Source organism: Chiloscyllium plagiosum, chromosome 1 (assembly GCF_004010195.1).
Source record: "Chiloscyllium plagiosum isolate BGI_BamShark_2017 chromosome 1, ASM401019v2, whole genome shotgun sequence".
Classification (NCBI taxonomy): Eukaryota; Metazoa; Chordata; class Chondrichthyes; order Orectolobiformes; family Hemiscylliidae; genus Chiloscyllium; species Chiloscyllium plagiosum.
The window spans coordinates 95,259,139-95,281,098 of NC_057710.1; the positions used below are offsets into that span (position 1 = coordinate 95,259,139).

Genomic DNA, 21,960 nt, shown 5'->3' on the forward strand with positions numbered 1-21,960 from the left:
TGCTTGGGAGCCTCCTGTTAAGCGCTTCTGTGGTGTTTCCTCCGGCATTTATAGTGGCCTGCTCCTGCCGCTTCTGGTTGTCAGTTTCAGCTGTCCGCTGTAGTGGTTGGTATATTGGGTCCAGGTCGGTGTGTTTGTTGATGGAGTTTGTGGATGGGTGCCATGCTTCTAGGAATTCCCTGGCTGTTCTTTGTTTCGCTTGCCCTATAATGGTAGTGTTGTCCCAGTCAAATTCATGTTGCTTGTCGTCTGCTACTAGGGATAGCTGGTTGTGTCGTTTCGTGGCTAGTTGATGTTCGTGGATGTGGATCGTTAGCTGTCTTCCTGTTTGTCCTATATAGTGTTTTGTGCAGTCCTTGCATGGGATTTTGTACACTACATTAGTTTTGCTCATGCTGAGTATCGGGTCCTTCGTTCTGGTGAGTTGTTGTCTGAGTGTGGCTCTTGGTTTGTGTGTTGTTATAAGTCCTAGTGGTCGCAGTAGTTTGGCTGTCATTTCAGAGATGTTCTTGATGTATGGTAGTGTGGCTAGTCCTTTGGGTTGCGGCATGTCCTCGTTCCGTTGTCTTTCCCTTAGGCATCTGTTGATGAAACTGAGGATGTCACCTAGACAGGGGACGAAACGTTTGCAACAAAAACTTCCAGCTCGACGAACAGAACCACAGCAACATTTACCATATATACTTGTGCAAAAGTTGAGCTTTAAGATCAAATATTCAGGTAAATAATAAAGGTCAACTTATTTATAGTAATTTTTTCAAAGGTTGAAATCCGTACATGTTCTTAGATACAACAACACACTTCAGGACTTTCACTTCAGGGTCAGGGTCATTGAAGCCTGTGCTATTCAATCAATTTGATTTTAGAGCAGACAGTCTCACTCCCCAAGAGTCTCTTCCACACTCCAAGCTTCCCATCTGTTCATTCTTTCCCCTTCCTGACGCTCCTTCCCACACACATGCCACATCCCTCTCCTGACTCTTACTCGCATGCACTTCTTCCCTTTCCTAACCTGCCCCTAGCTTGCTGCTTCTTTCTCCTGACCATCCTCTCATTTGTTGCTGCCTTTTTCCAAACTTTCTTTACATGCACTGCTTCCCTCTCCTGACCGTCCTCTTGCTCACTGCTTGCTGGCAAATCTACCTAATGCCTGCAGAAGTCACTTCCAGGTTTTGTCATTAACAGAAAATAACTTCTTTTATTGCAACACATGTAGTTTTAACAAACAGCACCAGACAATTTAAACTTTACTCCTTTATAATAAATGCACACACTCTCATTCTCAATTAAGACAGACAAACACTGATGGTTTCACACATTTATTATCTATGAAAAAAAACAAAGATCAAATGTCCAGTTCACAATGGTAGATTAAATTATCTTTCACAGTTCCCTGTTGATTTCAGCAATGTTGATGTGACATCTGTAAAGTAATGATTGTTCTTCAAATTGCTTGTTGATCTATTGACCTACGTCTTGTCTTGTTCCAGTTTTTAAAATCTATTTTGGATTTTCCTGTTTCTTCACCCAAAACTGAGAGAGGAGGGAAGGGAGACAAGTTTTCAGTTTGCCTGCTGTAGTGATCTCTGGTTGCCCCAAACTTACAGATTTGTAGAAAATGAAGCTCAATTAATCAAAGGGCTGTCAACAGGCAGTCTTTCCTCAACTCAAAGACTAGCTGTGATTGCATTACTGATGTAGCATCTTCTTGTCAAGTTCTGTGATACAAGTGGACAACTTTTACTTCTTCAAGAAAAGGATGATTATCCTTCAGAAATAATGGCACCAAATCCAAGAGTACAAGAAAGTCTAAAGTCTCAGCCTCCACTAATTGAACAAACAGAATGGTGGGATTCTTTTCCTGGACTACACCCTCAAAGATCAACCTCAGTTCTGCTATGCCTTTTGGTGGCTAGTCATCTCCTTGTTTGCCCCTTTTTTTCCCCACCGTTTATAACTTCTCTTTTGAGAGAAGTGGATGGTCTACATTACCTGTATGCAGTCATAGCGCTAGAGTGCTGCAGAGTGATTCCTGGAACACTGGCTTCAATGTGTCTGATATCTGATAAATGAAAAATATTTAAAGCTACAGATGTAACTCCACTTGCTAAAGAAGTGTAATGGTTAGAAATGACATACAAGATTGCTGTTATCTCTCTCCCATTGTAGCAAAGGGTCGGATGCATCTGCCTTTTTCCTCTGATTTTAATGCTTCCCATGCCCTAAAGATGAATGGGGTATGATCAGAGAATCTTTTGTCCCTGAACCATGATGTAGCCTCCAAAATAATTGATACATCCAAATCTATATCAGAATTAAAATTGGTTGTTTTGTGATTTTCTGGTGATTTCTGCATAACAGAATTCATCTCTGGGTCTGCACAATCAGGGAAACTGAAATCTTGCATTGAGTCTGCCACATACTGTTATTAAGAGCTCATCTGACTCCTCTGTGTCCTCTCCTGCTGAGATACCTCCTGTGGTCTGCTTTTGTTGTTGATGAAGCTGCGACATAGTCCCCTTGGCACTCGTGACCCTCTCTGTAACTGGTTTGGATTGAGGTTCCACTGGTGGTTTCCTTAATGCCATCAACAGTGACTTTCTATTCATGGGTTTCCTATTGGTGAATTTTCTAAGTGATAGATTCTGTAACTTCAATTTACTGTAATGCTTTATTCACTCCCGCTAATTGATTTTTCTTGTTGCTTGCTGTGTTCTTCCTGCACAATATCTTTAATGGTTTAGTGTCCTGGTCTATTACGAAGTATTTCCAGTCACCAGTGAGTTTTTCTTCAGGTAAATCCCTCACTTTTGTGTTTGGATTGCTAGGCTGATATCATGGTTTACCTGTAATACTACACTGACTAAGCTTCATTTTGAGCTCTCACTTGCCTCTGGCCTTATGGGTCTACAGCCACAATGTAGAAACGTGAGGCCAAAACTCTTGGAAGTGACATTACCAGGCTTTATTAAACATTAACTATTTATAAGCCATAGCAAGAGAGGATGTGTCACTGAAGCCTTACAGACTCAGACTCCAGATTCATGTGATCTGCTACACTATGGCGTAGCTCCTTTTGTACACACTCAGTAGCTCAGATTCTTAGAGTAGAGGATTAATTAGCTATTTATATGTAAATAAGAAATGCTGCATCTACATTAAAATGCTAATGCAATGGATGCATTATGATTGAGATTTTGCAACATTACTGTAACTTTGGTGGAAATTCTGTTGAAGCATGTAGGAAGGGTTTCTGCTAAAGTGAGAATAGTGGAGCAAGATAAACCATGAGGAAATTCATCTCCATCAAAACAATGGAATATTCCCCACTGCCAATATGATGGAAAAGTTTGTCATATGCCCTTCTGGTTCCTGTAATAAAATGCAATAGGCAAAATAAGCAATAGATACAGTTTTAAAAGAAAAATGTTGTCTTATTTACTTTTAAAAATATGTTATTTCATGGGATATGGATTTGTTGGCAAGGTCACCATTTCCTGTCCATCCCTAATGGCTCTTGAACTGAGTGCCTTAACTTCGCTTAACTTAATAAAACCTTGTCCTAGAAAACAAGAATACCAGGAGAGACCAAATTTTATTCGTCACCCAAAAATTAGGACTCAAATTCAAAATCATGGCATCTCTTGACTAGTCAACTGAACTACTGACAGAGCGAATGCAGCATAATCTGATGAACATATGGCACAGATTATATTTTTCACATGGAAATGTTCTGAATTTAACTTCCAGATTCCTACGCTCCTGCTGCTAGGGAATGGCTCCATCTGTTGCTAGCTCAGTATTTCTTCAACAGTCCAACAAATGAATCCACAATTTAGTCACCTACTAACCTAAATAGATTAATGTTTTTCCTGAACTACTGGATAGAGAAATGTTCTCCAAATATGTTCAGTATTTGTTCACTGATTCTACCTAGTTATGTTAACCTATAATTACTGGATTAGTAATCTGCCTTCACATTCAGTATACCCTCCATCGTGTTGTGCTAAAGGAGACAGTCACTGAACAGATCTACTAACTCATGACTGGGCATCCATTAGGACATATGACATCAGTAGCAGCAGAATCATACTCCAGTGCAATCTGCAACTTCACAGCCCATTGTATCACCCACTCTACCATTACCGTCAAACCTAGGGGCCAATCCTGGTACATTGAAAAGTGCAGAAAGGCAAGCATATCTAAAAATGACCTGATGAAGCTCAAATTGGGACTGTTTGCATGCCTAATAGCACAAATAGCAGATGATAGACAGAGCTAAGTGATTCCACAACTAACAGATCACATTTACACTCTGCAATCCTGCCACATCTAATTGTGAGTGGTGGTGGATTGTAGATCAACTCACTGGATAAGAAAGCTCATAAATGGAGCCCAGCACATTATTGCAAAAGACAAGACTAAAGCATTCACAGCAATCTTTAGCCAGAAGCGTCAATTGGATGTTAGGAACATCACTCTACATAATATCAAGAAACAGTTGAAACACTGGACACACAAAGGCTATGGGCCCTGACAACATCCCAGCAACAGTTCTGAAAACTTGTTTTCCAGAACCTGCTGCTCCCCTAGCCAAGTTGTTCCAGTACAGAGACAACATTGGCATCTGTCCAATAAAGGGGAAAACTGTCAGGTTGAAAAAGCATGACAAATCCAACCTGGACAATTACCACTCCATCAGTCTACTTTTAATCATCAGTAAAATGATGATACGTATCATTGACAATGCTTAGCAACAACCTGCTCACTGATACTGAGTTTGGGTTCTGGCAGGGTAACTCAATTCCTGACCTCATTACAACCTTGGTTCATACAGGGACCAAAGAGCTGAAATCCAGAAGTGAGGTAATACTGACAGCCCTTAACGTCAAAGCCTGTTGGGGAAAAGATGTCAGAGAGGAGTCTGGAGAAGAACCTGAACACTCTGGCCCTCCCAGTCAAGTACAGCATTTTCATACAGTTTGCATTATAATTGCATTCAACATTAATGTCATTGTTAACCATGCTCCCCCCTATTCCCACTCCCATAATCTATACATCCAACCCTGTAAAACACACAATCAATGATGGACATCTATGCACAGTTCTAGGTTTTCCATGATCTCCTGATGTTTACCAGACTGTTATCATCAGGCCTTGGGATCTTACAATGTAACCCATTCATTTACATTCCATTGTTAATTGTTATACTCTTTCTTAGACATTTGCCAGACTTGCTTACCTCTAAGGACTGTTAAAATTCTGTTATTCATTATATTCATTGCTATCCTTATCAAATTCTGTTACTTGTCTTATATTTCCTACTATTCTAATCACAGAAGATTCAAAAAGATGTTAATTCTTACTAATTGCTATAAAATTCATAACATCAGTTCATATGTAAGGTTAGTTATATATAAAATTTATGATTACCCCTAACATTAGAATTCTTCAGCCAATGAGTTGTGAGCAGCTTCTGTCCTACCTGATCATGGAAGATCAGGTAAAAACTGCTCCTTCATCTTGCAGTAGCAACTATAACTCATTCGTGTCACACGCTGTCTTCTCAGATGAAATCTGCTAATCTTACTCTAAATCTTTCGACACTACCTCTTTTACTTAATAAGAGGAGATTGGTTCCATTAATAAAACAGAAACACAATCATTTTAGAGTTCAATGAACTTGTCTGAACTCCTAGGATTTTACAAGACATAATCTCGTTCTTCTTTTAACTTATCATTTGTCTCTATGGGATCATACACTTCTTTTAATTCTTACTAGATTACAAACTTTGGGTGTCTGTTCCCAGACATCTCCTATCAGACTGTTTCTTACAGACATCTGCAGCTGTGGTTTATACAGAACTTTGTGTTTATTAATGTGTAAGACTCTTTGTTCTGCCGAGACCCTGTTACCTTGGGTTTATCTTCTTCACAAAGCAACCATTGTTCTAACTTATGATCTCACGCTAATGCTGAACCAGGCAAGCTAATTATGGTACTGCAGCTAAAGATTTTCTCTGCCATATTCATGCCAACTAAAAATTCACCTTATGCCACCTCTGGCCATGGGCTACCCCAATAAGCCCACATTTGACTGCGAGCAGCATCAAGGAATTCTAGCACCTGGGGACATACAGTCATCGAGATGTACAGTACGGAAACAGATCCTTCGGTCCAACTTGTCCATGCCGACCAGATATCCTAACCTAATCTAGTCCCATTTGCCAGCATTTGGTCCATATCCCGCTAAACCCTTCCTATTCATATACCCATTCAGATGCCTTTTAAATGCAGTAATTGTACCAGATTCCACCACTTCCTCAGGCAGCTCATTCCATACATGTACCACTCTCTGTGTGAAAATGATGTCCTGACGTCTCTTTTATATCTTTCCCCTCTCACCCTAAACCTATGCCCTCTAGTTCTGGACTCCCCCAACCCAGGGAAAAGATCTTGTCTATTAATCCTATCCATGATTTTATAAACCTCTATAAGGTCACCCCTCAGCCTCCAACGCTCGAGGGAAAACAGCTCCAGCCTATTCAGCCTCTGCCTATATCTCAAATGCTCCAACCCTGGCAACATCCTTGTAAATCTTTTCTGAACCCTTTCAAGTTTCACAACATCTTTCCGATAGGAAGGAGACCAGAATTGCATGCAGTATTCCAAAAGTGGCCTAACCAATGTCCTGTACAGTCGCAACTCAACCTCCCAACTCCTGTACTCAATACTCTGACCAATAAAGGAAAGCATACTAACCGCCTTCTTCACTATCCTATCTGCCTGCAAAACCTCTTTCAATGAACTATGAACCTGCACTCCAAGGTCTCTTTGTTCAGGAACACTCACCACGACCTTAACATTAAGTGTATAAGTCTTGCTCTGATTTGCTTTTTCCAAAATGCAGCACCTCATGTTTATCAAAATTAAACTCCATCTGCCACTCCTCAGCCCATCTAATCAAGATCCTGTTGTAATCTGAATGGAAATAGGAGGAAAACTCTCTGCTGGTTGGACCTGGCAAAAAGGAAGATGGTTGTGAGTGTTCAAGGTCAGCTCCAGGGTGTCTCTGCAGGAGTTCCTCTGGATAGTGTCCTAGGCCCAACCATCTTCAGCTGCTTCATCCTTCCCTGCATCATAAGGTCAGAAATGGGGATATTTGCCGATTATTGCAAAATGTTTAGCACCATTCACAACTCCTCAGACACTGAAATAGCCCATGTCCAAATGTTGCAAAAATATAGACAATGTACAGATGATGACTGACAAGTAGCAAGTAACATTCATAATATGTTGAAGGGCTTTTGCCCAAAACGTTGATTTTCCTGCTCTTTGGATGCTCCCTGGTTTGCTGTGCTTTTCCAGCACCACTCTAATCTAGATTCTGATCTCCAGCATCTGCAGTTCTCACTTTTGCTTAACATTCATAATATGCTAGGCAATCAAAATCTTCAACAGGAAAGAATCTAACCATCATCTTTTGATACTGAATAGCGTCACCATGACTGAATCCCCTACTATCAACATCCTGGAGTTTTATATTGACCAGAAATTGAACTAAACTAGCTACGAAAGCAGATCAGAAACTCTGAATCCTGCAGTGATTAAATTCCTGACCGAGGAATATTCTAAACAGGAGAACAGTTAATATTATACCATACAATTGTTTAAATGATAACAAAAAGGTAACATTCGTTCTATTTAATAACTCTTCTCCTGACTTCCCTAAAGTCTGTCCACCAGATACAAGGCATAAGTCAGGAGTGTGATAGAATACCCTCCACTTGTCGGGATGAGTGCAGTTCCAACAACACAAGAAACTTAACACCATCCAGGACAAAACAGTCTGCTTGCATACCACATTCACAAATATTCACTCCTTCCGACACTCTAGCAGCAGTGTGCATGATGCACAAGATGCACTGCAGAAATTCAGCAAAGCTCCTGAAATTGTACTTTCCAAACCCACAATCACTTCCATCTGGAAGGAAAGGGCAGCAGATATATTGGAACACCAAAAGCTGCAAGTTCCCCACCAAGCCACTCACCACCTTGAATTAGAAATATATCACCAATTCTTCACTGTCGCTGGATCAAACTCCTAGAATTCTCTCCCAAATGGCATTGTGGATCCACTTAAGCATAAGGACTGCAGCAGTTCAAGAAGACAACTCTCTACCAACTTCTCAGGAGCAACAAGGGAGGAGCAAGAAATGCTGACCAGTCAGCGGCACCCACATCGCAACAATGAATGGAAAAACAAATCCAGCAATTGTGATTTCAAATCCCGCATGGTAAATTGCATAAGTAACTTTACTAAACCTGGCACCATTAAAAATAAAATTATGATTCGCTGAATTATTGGAAAAACAAATGGTTTGTGATTATTCTGCTGCCAATTGCCTGAATCACTTATTTATTTATATTTTAATTTTTATTATCATTAATTAAGAAATGATAAATGCAGAGCTATAATCTGGAGTCCACTATGAAGACACCAGCTTGTCACAATTACTTTCCTTTTTATTTATGTGTCTTAGAGGACATTTCCTCTTGCTGCTACATGTACACATTAAGATGATGTAGTCTTCCCAGTTGTCTTTCCTAGAAATTTATTAAAAGTCATAACAATTTGTCTTTTAGATTAAGACAATATTATTTTATCAAAGATTGATGAATAAGATATAATTAAGCAAACATCATGCACAGGGCTAGAACCAAATGAAGAGTCTACTATTTCTGATAACAGTAATACTATAATAGTCATTATTGTATTTACAGAATTAAAATGTTTCAAACACATTCTAAGCAAGCGAAACTTACTGCATCTTTCTGCAATTTGACATTCGTGTTCTCCGGATCCATGGAGGAACTCTCAATGTGGTCAGAATGAGAGTTTTCCTCACGTTTTGATGGACAGATCCACTCATTGGGATGATGGGCAGACAATGCTGGTGATTGTGGAGTCAGCGGGGTCACTGTTTCCTGAATAATTTTACGTTCCTAGAAAATACACAGTTGGAAAGATATGAGTCACGGTTGTGTACAAGTTCAGACAAGTGCTCTGAAGCTTCTTTGCAATTCTTTTTGTTCATGGGATATAGGTATCACCAGCTAGACCAACGCTTATTTCCCATCACTAATTACCCAGAAGGCAGTAAAGGGTCTGAAGTCACATGTAAGCCAGATCAGCTAAATATGACAGGGTGAACTGGATGGTTTTTTTTATCACAAATGACTGTGATTATACGGTCACTATTGGGCTCACTCCTTTTTCCAGATTTTCATTGAATTAAAATTTCACTGTTGACCATGGTGCAATTAGTTGGAGAACCAGATATTGTAGTGTTTGTGTTCATCAGTAGATGTCACTATCACATTTAATAAAAGGATAACATTATTTACCCTGGACAAAATATTTGTCCAGTGATGATGATGATGATAATGATGATAAAATTACCCACGCTTCCTGCCACGGTTCCACCAAAACAGACAGCAATTCTGGAAGATGCAGAATTGCAGAACACTGTGGAAACAATACCTCTATGCTTTTCCAGAGATCCTTTCAGACTTCAACCAATGGAAAATCAATGCACTGACAAAAAAATCTCACTCTTGTGTTGTGGATCACAATAGAAATTGTTTGAAAGAGTTACACCTTATTGAATAAAACATAACTGGGGTTTTAATGATGCCTCAACTGTCTAATGACTTCTAAACATCCTCATGACCCTGAAAAACTAATTTTAAATTTGTAGGATGTCAAATTTCTCCATTATGATAAAACTATTTTTACAACATTTATTAAAATAATATTTTGTTGAAGTTTATTTCTATTGCTAACTTAGTTTCTATTTAAATCTAGACCAGTGACATCTACTCCCTGTGAATGAATCTAAAAAAAATCATAATCTGAAAGTTTAAATTGAAAGTAAAGAATCAAAAGCTTTTAACTTCCTGGTCTGCTATCGGTGAGAGTGGCCTAATGTGATTGGCTGTTTTCCATGTATACTGGCATCACTGATGTCAGATTTTGCTTTTCTCAGGAAAAAAAGAAACCTGCCATTGCTTCATTGCTGACTTCAAAATCTGCGGTATTATTAGTGCACAAACAGCTCCTTTATTTTTAACTCCAGGGACAAAAGTAGATGATAATGTTACTAGACTAGTAATCCTGAGATACTGATGAATAGACTACAGACGTGACTTCACATCTTACCCAGGCAGCTGTGGAAATTTTACTCAATACATTAATACATTTGGAATAAATTGATAATGATCATGAAATTACTATATTAATGTAAAAAACTTTCAGGGGAGGAAATTTGCTAAAAACATTGGTGGTCTAGCCTACATATGAGGCCAGACCAACAGCAATGTGGTTGATTCTTACCTGCCCTGTGAAATGGCCTAACAAGCCTCTTAGTTGTAGCCAGCTCACCAACATTTGTTGAAGTGCAATTAAGGAGGTGCAAAAATACAAAGTGCTGGCCTCAGTGATAATCACATTGACAGCATGGGTTAAAAAATATCAGTCTTAGACTGCTGAAAGTAATGGGAGTCTTTTTCTTTCCTTTGCATGATAATGATTTGTGCTGGTGAAAGGTTCACGCACATAATCTACTTTCCAGTACATCTGTTGAGTATCCATTTCTCACAAATCAGATTAATAATAAGCGTCAGTCGACTACTTGACTGTGAGGTATGTTACAGTGAAACATAATCAACCCCTCATTTTAGAGATGATCATAAATGGGTCATATGTTTTTTAAAAAAATTGTTTATGTTATGGCATCTTTATGAGCTCAGACTCCTACTGAGATGCTCAGGAAACAATGAAGACAAGATAAGCTGTCTGCCCCTTTCTCTGTTATTGTCAGTAAAAGGAAATATTTTAGTCCTGTCTAATCTTCAGCTGTGTCTGACCCATTTCTTGCACTTCTGCACTTACCCCTTCTCTTCCCTCCCGTAACATCGATAGGGTCCCCCTGGTCCTTACGCTCCAGCCAAAGAATCATTAACTGTCATTTCTGCCACCTCCAATGGTATACCATCAGACACATATTCCCCTCCCTTTCCTTGTCAGCCTTCAGCAACAACCAGTCCCTCCAGGCACCCTGGTTCACTCCTCTTTATTCCCAGCACCTCTCCATGGCACCTTCCTATTCAATCACAGAAGGTGCAACATTTACCCATTTACTTCTGCCCTCCTCACTATCGAAGGCCCCAGACACACCTTCCAGGTGAAGCAGCACTTTATCTGCACTTCACTCAATGTAGTCTATTGTATTTGCAACTCACACTGTGATCTCCTCTACACTGGGAGACAAAATGCAGACTGGGTGACCACTTTGCAGAACACCAATGTTCTGTCTGCAGAACTGACCCTAAGCTTCCACTGCTTCTGCTGCTTCAACACACCACTGTAATTCCCTGGCTAAAATCTCTGTGTTGGGCTTGCTGTTGTGCAAAGCTCAGCGCGAGCTGGAGTAATAAAACCTGATTTTCCATTTGGGAACTCTGCAGCCTTCTGGATTCAATACCAAGGTCAAAATGTTTAGGGCCTGAACACCTTCTTCCATATGGGTCTCTGCCCCATTCCCACTCACTAGACTTTCACCACAGCCAATTTGCTTTCACCCACTAGTGGTTCTCTCGGGCTCACCATTAGCCATTCCCTTGTCTGCCAACTACTTTCCTTGCTCCACGGGCTTTATTGCCACTTCTTGTTGATCCGTTTTACCACCTATCTCTGCCACTATCACCCCAGTCTTCAACATTTAGACAAATCTTTTCCTAGCCACAATCACTTCTCAAGGGTGACTGGACCTGAAACGTAAACTTTGCTTTCTCTCCACAGATGCTGTCAGGTCTGCTGGGTTCCTCTGGCTATTTCTGTTTCTGTACCCTATTCTTGTTACCCAGTCCAATGGAAGGATAAAAACTTGGACCTTCCTGCTCATGCTATACCAAATAATATTTGTATACAGCGGAGTTAATCACATTGTCAGTGGATTATATAAATAGACTGATATTTTAGTGAATGCTAAGTGAATTCAAAATTGCAGTTGAGCATTAGATCTCAAAACAGTGCAGTGATTCCTTGCTTACCTCTTCATGGTATCTACGTTCCTCTTCCTCAACCTCTCTTTGTGCTTTCTCCCATTCCTGGCGAAGTTTTTCTTGCTCCTTTCTGTACCTTTCCTGTTATAGAGTAAAACACTGATGTCACCTTTCATTGCCAATCAATGAGTTACACTTGAAGGAACAGATCAGTTATTAAGCTTTCCTTGCAGAGACTCATGCTTTTGTCTCTTTTGGTGAAACAGTCATTAAAATAGTTACTAAATGATCTCTTTGTTGCTTGTAATGAAGTGAATGGAAATTTTACAAGTTCATTACTATTCCTGTAATTGCATTCAGCACTTCAGAGCAAGTACACTCAAGCAAGACAACCAAATATATTAAAAGGTTACTAACTACTGAGAATTCTAATCACATCCAATATTACTGCCACCACCAATTTTAAAATACATAATATATTAAGATATACTTACAGTACAGGTACAGTCCATCCTAAAATAAGTTGAGTACCCAGAAAATATTTAAGTATAATATTCATACAACTCTGCAATTGTATATTTAGGACATATTACAGTGAACATTAGAAATGCTACATAAAATTATTCCTATGGCCTTTCATCTTAGTGCATTTGTTTATCCTCTCACTTAACCCTGATTATAAAACACAATTGAAATTTGGAACAACAGAAATAAGGGTAACCAATGTCATTGAACCACACACATGCGCACAGATCTTAGTACAAACATTTGATAGCCCATTGCTTTATTACAGCATCAAGAGGCCACAAACCAAGGTTATTGAGTATCAAAGTTTAAGTCCCACATGATCAGCACATGCATGACAGTTAGCAATCAGCCTACCTCTTAAAGTAATTCCATGCACTAAATTGTGACATAATTATGTTTACATCGAGCCTAGAGTAGGAGGACATGTGGTTAAGATCTCACGGTTGAAAAGTAAACTCAATTTAGGGAGAACTCATGTTTTAGGACATGTACTGTCAATCCTATACTGGGCTTATTGTGTCAAATGTACAATCAATTCAGCATGAACATTATGAATTAGACCAGCTGGGTCACATTTATTTGACTTCTCCATCTAGGATAATAATATGGTTAGTTGGCTTCACAATGTAGTGGCATAGTGCTATTTTCACTTCAATTGCTGGAGACAGTGGATTGCTTCACAAATTGACTGTGATGTATTTAATCTTATCTACTAATTAACATGTTCTGACTCCAAGAGCAGTTGGATTTAAATACATTTACAACTCTAAATCTTTAGGGAAACTTGGCTGTAAGATTGGTTGCTCTGTTTCTCTGAAGCCTTTTTAAACACTTTCATGGGATGGAAGTTCCTGGTTCCTAGCTGGCTAGCACTTATCGCTCATTCCTATTTAAGTGGTACTTGTAAGATTATGACACTTTTGCAGGAAGACAGACTAGTGTCATTTAATAATTAAAGCGCTGCTAAAGTAAACCAGATAGAATTTCCAAAAATGCCTCATTTGTGTCAGCAGCACTCATAGTCAATGAAGGCAGTGGCTTGATGTTATAGTGCACTCAAAGGAGGGATGGAGAGTTAGCACCTTTTACAAAGTTTGTGGGTGATGAATCAATAATTCTTTCATTCAACTTCTCAACTATCCTCCTAAAGTATTTCATTTATACCAATTGCCCTCCATCCCTGAGTCAAACAGGCATTCTACAAATTGGATCTAAACCATTGAGTATTCTAGAGAACTTCCATTTATCCTCACAAATGGAGGAGTTACAGAATAATATGCATGAATATGAACGCTGGCCAATTTCTCCTTCCCCAGCATGATGAGTATCATTACACATACATTAGACATGGAGTTCCCGGAGTTCACTGACGGGAGTTTCTTGTTTCATTTGCCTTTCTATCATTCTCCCTTTATTGTCCTAAATTCCATCAGGTAAATTGTCACTAGAATATGCTTTAAAAATATTGCAGACATTGGGATTACAGACAATTATTATCCCATATTTATGAGTGACATGGTGTATCTTCTCCAGAACTAATACCTCTACAGATTCTGACCATGCCATTGTAGTTGAAGCTTATATATTCAGATAGACAATTATCCGACATTTCTTTCTACTCTCAGGACAAGGTCAACAGTTATTACTCTAGGAAGCTGGTGCCAAGACTTCATTATGAACCGTTGATAGTTTTTCTGTATTTTGATTTTACACAACTGTGTGACTTGCCTGAACAAATTAGACTGCAGATGAGAGTCAACAGGATGAAGAATCAATTGATTTAAACAAGTGTGATAAGTGATCAGTTCACATTGTAATATTGGTAAAAGTTTAATTCAAACAACTTAGGTGAAAGTTAGGAAAGCAGAGGATTTAACTATTCTAATTTAGTTTCAATTTTCACCATCCTTAGCCAAGAACTCACACTAATGCAATGATGATTGGGTTTTTCAGCAGAGCATCACATTAGATTAGATTAGATTAGATTACTTACAGTGTGGAAACAGGCCCTTCAGCCCAGCAAGTCCACACCGCTCCGCCGAAGCACAACCCACCCATACCCCAACATTTACCCCTTAACTAACACTACGGGCAATTTAGCATGGCCAATTCACCTGACCTGCACATCTTTGGGCTGTGGGAGGAAACCGGAGCACCCGGAGGAAACCCACGCAGACACGGGGAGAATGTGCAAACTCCACACAGTCAGTCACCTGAGGCAGGAATTGAACCCAGGTCTCTGGCGCTGTGAGTCAGCAGTGCTAACCACTGTGCCACCGTGCCGCCTTACATGTTATTGTTAATCAGATCACCATCCCTATTGAAAATCAGGAGCATTTATTTAGTTCTCACTAAGGAATGCAAGTCAATTGCTTTCTTTAGTTGATTAAAATAGCTTCACAGTACTTCCCTCTCACTGTCAACAATGTCTAGTAACTTTTACGTCTGACTGCGCTGAGTTTACAATGTGCAGCAGAACAAATGCAGATATTTATATGGATAGGAGACTGTGAATATCATGGGAAATATGCTCCAACACTGGCTCCACAGATTAGCTTGTTTAACTACTTGCACTGACTGGCATCTCACACACTAAGCATCGCTTTAAAGAAATATTAAGCAAAGATGGTGGTTACATGATTGACAAACACAGATACATTTTATGTAACAAAAAAAAAACTGAGATCATGCAGAAAGTCACAATTACAGCCGCCACAATTTGCTTCATCTCACACAATACTAAGTATCTTTCCTACTGAAACAGTGTTGTCAGCCCTTTCCATTTTTTGAAAACTAGTCATTCACCATCTTATGTATTTACAAATGCAAGTTACTACAGTAGTCAGTAAATTACTGTTGCAGTGAAGCTTTGTATTTATGGACAGTACAACTCTGTACTATTAGCAATGAGTGGAATCTTCCCAGGCTCTGAACAACATGGGCTATGGTAAAAAAAGATGGGAAAATTGGGTGAGATGTCAAGTGAGGAGTTTCTTAACATCGAGTGGAAAAAGTCTCAGTTTCAATCATGTGTTGAACAGTAAGATGCAATTCTCACTAGTGAGCAGTGAGAGGCTTATTTGCACAGATTAACACTCATTAATAACAGCACCATCACTAAATTACTTAGGCCTCATTAATATGCAGTTTCCTTTTCTACCACCTGCCAGATAGAAGTGAGATGTCCTGAATACCTGACGTAAACGTCAGAGGTTACTTAGCAATTCCAGCTAGCCACTTGCTCCTCTGGCTCTCCATCTTAGAAACTGGGCACCAGCGGCTCAGGGTACACTCTACTACAGATATGGATGTGCACACCCTACATCCACAGTAGATTGCAGCCAATCACACAAACCTCAATGGGTCACCATGGCACATCGCCGATACTCAATGCTCACAGCTTCCTTGCTTTGCCTTTTTGACTTTGGCCCCTCAGTTGGAGTTTGAAGGCTCACAGGACTAATGCCCTGTCTTAGCAAAGACATAAAGCCAGGAGTTTTGTCGTGAATGTCAGCAGTCACTGGACATGCTGCTCTGTAGCACTGTGCTATGTCAATCTCATAGCTTCAGCCAGCAGTTCACATGGCAAACATAGTCCATGTGCATCAACCAATGGACAGGTCTCAACATTGAAGTGAAGTAGTCCTCAATCAAGATTTTGGGGCAGGGGGTGGTGGTTAGTTGCAGTCAGTCAGGGAGACACAATATAGTCAGTCAGAGCATCATCTGTTCACACTTCAGGAGTTTGGGAATGATCAATTATTTGCTAGGGGCAGTCAGGGTCAGGGTAGCAGGCCACTCCTACAGTGCCAGTGCCAACAGTAAGGGAACTCAGAGAACATTTTTTAGGTTGGATCAGGGGTCTGGTCAGTAATCAATCATGACTGTCTGCTCAAGCCACTTGTGGGATCAGCCACACTGGAATGAAAGTGAAGGGGGTTATCAGGGGATACTGCTGTGTTTAGAAAATGGGGGAATCCATGCTCGGGATTGGAGGCAGTAACTCGCGATGGAGAAGGCGACAGATGGAGAGGGGAGGGAATGTGACACAGAAGGTGGGACTGGGGCACATGAGAAGACATGGGATTCTGTGGGATGGATAGGGAGTGGGAATTACAGGCTTTCGCAACCACATGGTGGTGGGTGTACATGAGAGCTGTAAATGGGTGCTGAGTAAACTGTATGGATGGAGCTCAAGGGGTAAGGATAAGATTGCAGATGTAATTCCTGGCAGAGTGTCAGAACATTAGGCACTGACAGGCCTTCCAGGGAGGGGTAGATAGAAAGGAACAGGGAGGTTTGTATTGCGAGGGTGGGGGACCTGCATAATGGCAGCAACTACATCAAGAGTAGGTGGAGTCAGGGTTTTTCTTCTGTTCCACTTATAGTGAGTGGGACAATAGGCCTTGGAAGAACAGGGCACTATAGGAGCCGAGTGCATGATTAATGAGGCAAATTTGGGACAATAGGGCAAGAAAACCCACTAGGCCTCATGGAGAGTTAATGCAAGTGTTATTTTACCTCAGGGGAATCATGAGTAAAAGCTTTTAAATTTGACTCAATTGCTCTGGAGCAGATGGGCTGGATTTAATAAGTTAATGATTACAATTTCAATAAAACTTACACCAGAATCAAATTTCAGAAATATATTTTATTACATGCCAGTAATTTGCTCCCTACTGTAGCAATACTATCAGTCATTTTCATATCAATTTTTTTTGTGGTTCTGATCTGCCTAGTAGAACAATGATATACTGCATCTCTTTCATTACCACCTTCTAGTTGGCTAATCAGAACTACATTTATGGAAAAAAACATTGAGGAAGGATTAGTGTTAAGAGCCATGAGGAAGGTGCACCATATCTACCCAAACCTATGATAAAAGCAGCAGCAAAACAATAGCACTTTGTAGCAGAGGGTCAATACAAGTTGTGTTAATGTACCTGGAGCAAGCGTTCCTGCTCTTTCTGCCATCTTTCCTGACGCTTGCGTTCTTCTTCTGGATCCCAATACCAGCGGTCAAAACGCTTAGGGAGATTTAAAGGAGCAACTGGGATCTAACAATCCACATCAAGAGAAAGTTGTGTGACAGATTTCATGATTTGAGAAATGTTATTTAAGGTGCTGCTTCCAGTAAGCAAGAGAAATAATGATAGTTACTGACGAAAGCAGATAAAAGATTAAAGCCAGGAACGGGCCAACCAAATTGTCGTCAAAGAGTTTACAAGAGCAGATTGTTAAATATGAAGATTATTTTCAGACATTTTTCATAATGAAACATTTTAACCAAGGTATTTATGGTTTTTCCTGACTAATTTCTGTTCTTTGTACCATAATGCTTATACAATAGATTCAGAAAAGACAAGAGTGATATGAGCACTAATAATCTTGATTCCTTTCCCCCACTTCTGAAGTGCTTATTTTCCTTTCTCCTGGGTGTAGTCGAAGGACTTGTGATATCATGTGACAAGGTCTTCACCCCTTCAAAGAGGCATAAAATAGAAACAATGCATGATTCATTATTTCTCATACCTTTGGCTAATTAGGTATGCCCAGCTGTTCTGTACTAGTGTTCACAGTTCACTCAAGTCTCCACACATTCTTTGATCCCTTTTGTTTTTGTTTTTTCTATGTCTCAGATGCAGCCTCCCTTTTGGTCAAATCTGTCATCAATGTCCCTCACATGAACAGACCCAACCCCTTAACTTTTCTTCCTTGTAGCACCACTCTTCACCCTCCTAATCTTCTACAAGGTCCCTAAATGTGCCATTGTCTCTCAAATCCAATCTCATCTTTCTCAGAACTTTGTGTCTGAATCTCTCCAACATGGTCTCTGCACCTCACACATTACTGAAATCTCCCTTATCAAAATCATATTCTCCATGCCTTACTGTGAGAAATTGTCTCCTCATCCTGCTCAACCTGACTGCTGTCAATGACACTTCCATCAATGTCTCAGTGCTCTTTCTGTGATGAGTAACTCCATGTCTCCTCATTCTTCCACACCACCATTATGTGCTATTATATTAATCTTGTCAACTACCATGCCCACTCATAATTCCTTTGCCAGCTTCACTGCCACTCATCCAGAATCCACTAAGGTTGGATGTCAGGAGCCATATGGAGATTGAAGAAAACATAACATCTCACAATCTAAGTTGACGCTTATACTTATACACTGCAAAAAAAAAAACCCTTTCATTCACGAAACACTTTCATATATTTTATATTATCTAAAGTGGTCAAGCTGTTGTAAAAATAAAATTTCTACTCACTAACCACATTGAAGATGATTAATCCTTTAATAACTTCTAAAAACTGTCAATCAAAATGTGTAATACTAACCACCACTGCTGAAATAAGTGGTTTTAAACCTTGCAAAACACAGTCAAGTATTCATCACGGGCCCAGCTGTACTGACGTTCCTTGGGAAACATCAACAATGAATGCCTTGAAACTGCAGAACAGCTGGCTAATTTATTACCCTAAGCTACACAAGATAGCCTGTAAATCAATCCACTCTAGCAGCAGGTGTCTATTTATTTTTAACTCTAACCAGCACTGCACCTTACTTTTTGTTTCATTTTTAAACAGCTGTTGATTTAAATAATAATGAAACTTAAACAGACCCCGTCCATCCTTTACAAACTTGTAGTGATTTTAATGAGGTCAGCCAGGTGAACATAATAGAATAGGAGTTCCCCGATTGGGGCTATTAATCTGGTGCAATCAAGGAACCCTGGCTGACAGTTATAAACAGGAGTGTCAGAATTTCTGCTCACTCTGAGGAAACCAGATCAGTGTCAAATACTATGCATGTATAAATAAAAGGTGAATTGGCGATGGGATACCGGCCTCTGGGGAGTTACTTCAAAACCTTTACATAATGCCCCTATATTTCTGATTCCCAGACTGTAGTTAATACTCTTACAGCAATGGAAATGGGGTCTATTGAACTCAACATTAATTTCAAGTGCTCCTGCTAAGTTCAGGATTCCTGCCTGTGCAACTTACATTCCACTCCTTTCTCTATAGGCAAAAATGGAATCTTTCAGATATGAGGTTGGGACCTCTGCTTCCAGATTCCACCAGCAATTTTTAAAAAAACATTTAGAACCTGTGCAACATTGAAAATCTGCCCTGCAGTCTTCCCATCTATTTTAAAACAATATATTTTGGTCTTTGATGCTTGTTATCTCACCTTCTAGAAAAAAAAAGATCAAGTAGGTCTAGATAGTACATTTGGATTGGCTCAGACTTGGAGGGCTGAAGGGCCTGTTCCTGGGCTGTAAATTTTCTTTGTTCTTTGTTCTAAGTCCTTCCTATTGCTGATAGCAAGGTAACAGGTTGTGGTTTACTGAATTGGTTCTGTGCCCTCTTTTTTGAAAATAGACACTGCAATATCTGCTCGTCAATCCTTTAGCATCATTCCTTTCTATTAAATTTAGATGTATGGATGCAATTTCACTTCCCATCCCTTCATATGCTATATATTCAGAAGTATCCAAATAATACATATAAGCGATATTAACACATTTAGAATTCAAACCTAACACTAAATTGAACATTTCTAATATTAATTTGCAAAATGTTGTAACTGTTTCTGTATGAAACTAATTCCTAGCACGCAGCATGTTTAAAGTAAGCAGCTGTGCTTTAAGTGTCATTTTTGAGTACTCTGTTCAACTGGCATTTAAAGTATCTTTGGTGCTCCATATATGTCATAGAATTTGAATGTGCACAAATGTATAAGGTACTGCATCTAGCTAAGGGATAAAAATCATTGTGAGGTGGAAATGGAGCAGGATATTGAAGCATTCCAGTTTAACCTTTGCTCTGCCTGGTTTCCAGTAAGTAGAGTAAGTTACAATTTGCCCTTCAGTTGCAGCTATGAAGGCTCCCTATAGATTACTTTCATTTGTTTTTCACTGGGCAAAGATCATTTCCAGGTTAGCATAATAACTCACCTCAGCAAAGCCTCTGAGGGCCAATCACTGAAAAATGTAATCCAACATTAACCTTATTCCATGCTGTGCAAGTGTTTAATTCCACTGAATGCTCCTTGTTGTATTTTTTAAAAATCATATTGAATAGACACAGTGATAATGATAAAGGTATTATAACACCAATATTAACACTACCATTTTATGAAAATTCAATTGGAGTGTCTTGCATCAATAGTTTTTATTGTTTTACTTATAATTCAATGGGCCAAAGGGCCTTTCTCTGTCCTGTACATCCCTGTTATTCCATGACTCCATGAGCTAAGAGAGCTATAACAAAACATCCAAGAGTGGTTGTAGGGCTAGATCTCAGTAACTACCAGCAGAATATCAAAATAAACCATGAGGTATTTTTCAACTGATATTAGTGACCAGTAGAAGTAATTCAGATGGGGAACTTGCACATCCATTTGTCACCAATTCAACTTTCAATTTTTTTTTGTTTAAGATTTGCATTTTGGCAGGAAGGAAAGAAAAACATGTTATTTAAATGAAGATACAGCAGCAATCTGTGATCTGGATGGATTCGGGTGTTGGGGTGCGTGAATCACAAAAAGCTAGCATGCAGTGACAGTCAGTGATCGAAAAGGCAAAACAGTGTTTGCCTTTATCGCAAAGCGAATATAATATAAAAGTCAGGAAGTATGACTACATCTGTGCAGAGTCTTGATGGAACCAGATTTGGAGTTTTGTTTACATTTTTGATCTCCTTACCAAAGGAATTATGTAATGTGTACTGGAAGCAATTCAGGAAAGGTTCACTCAGTTAATTCCTATACAAAGGTGTTGTCTTTTGAGGAATGGCCATGCAGGTTGGTCCTGTACTCATTGAAGCTTAGAAGAACAAGTGGTGAACCTATTTAAATATGTCAGATTCTGAGGGAGCTTATTTATACAGAGCTGAGGATTTTTTTTTCCCAGGAGGGTTTTTAGACTTTGGAATTCTCTTCCCCATTGACTAATTGAGATTGTGTCATTGTAAATGTTCAATGCTGAGAGGGGCATATTATTGATTTTCAAGGGAAGCAAGGATTATGGATAGACAGGAAAGTGAAATTGAGACCCCAGGCAGATCTGACTGAGTGCCAGAACAGTCAAGGGGCTGAGTGGCCTTTTTCTATTTCTGATGATCCTGTGGTTGATTTAAAAGTGGAAGTATGGGAGGAAACACGAATTGAAATGATATGTACGAGTTGAGTTGAATAGCCCGTTTCTGTGCTGTATATCCTACATAATGTAATGTGCAATTTTCTGTCAGTCCTCCCCACATCTCCATCAGGAAATCCTTTCCCAAAAGATTCTAACTGCCACTTTGCCTGTGTGGAGGCTAATCTCGAAAGCTGACAAAAATGAATCCAAAAAT

General features: G+C 39.5%; 1 protein-coding gene across 15 annotated transcripts in view; it reads right to left on the minus strand.

The window, feature by feature from the left end:
- The window catches only part of LOC122550847 (LIM and calponin homology domains-containing protein 1-like), a 353,361-nt gene that overhangs the window by 21,495 nt on the left and 309,906 nt on the right, over positions 1–21,960 (minus strand). For 11 of the 15 annotated variants that reach the window (XM_043692200.1, XM_043692265.1, XM_043692275.1 and 8 more), the window contains 3 exons: positions 17,538–17,651; positions 12,115–12,207; positions 8,827–9,006 (listed from right to left, as the gene is read on the minus strand). In XM_043692200.1, the coding sequence (XP_043548135.1) occupies positions 8,827–9,006; positions 12,115–12,207; positions 17,538–17,651 (387 nt within the window). The remainder of the gene's footprint in view (positions 1–8,826; positions 9,007–12,114; positions 12,208–17,537; positions 17,652–21,960) is intronic. The other 4 variants (XM_043692258.1, XM_043692247.1, XM_043692236.1 and 1 more) reach the window with 1 other exon arrangement.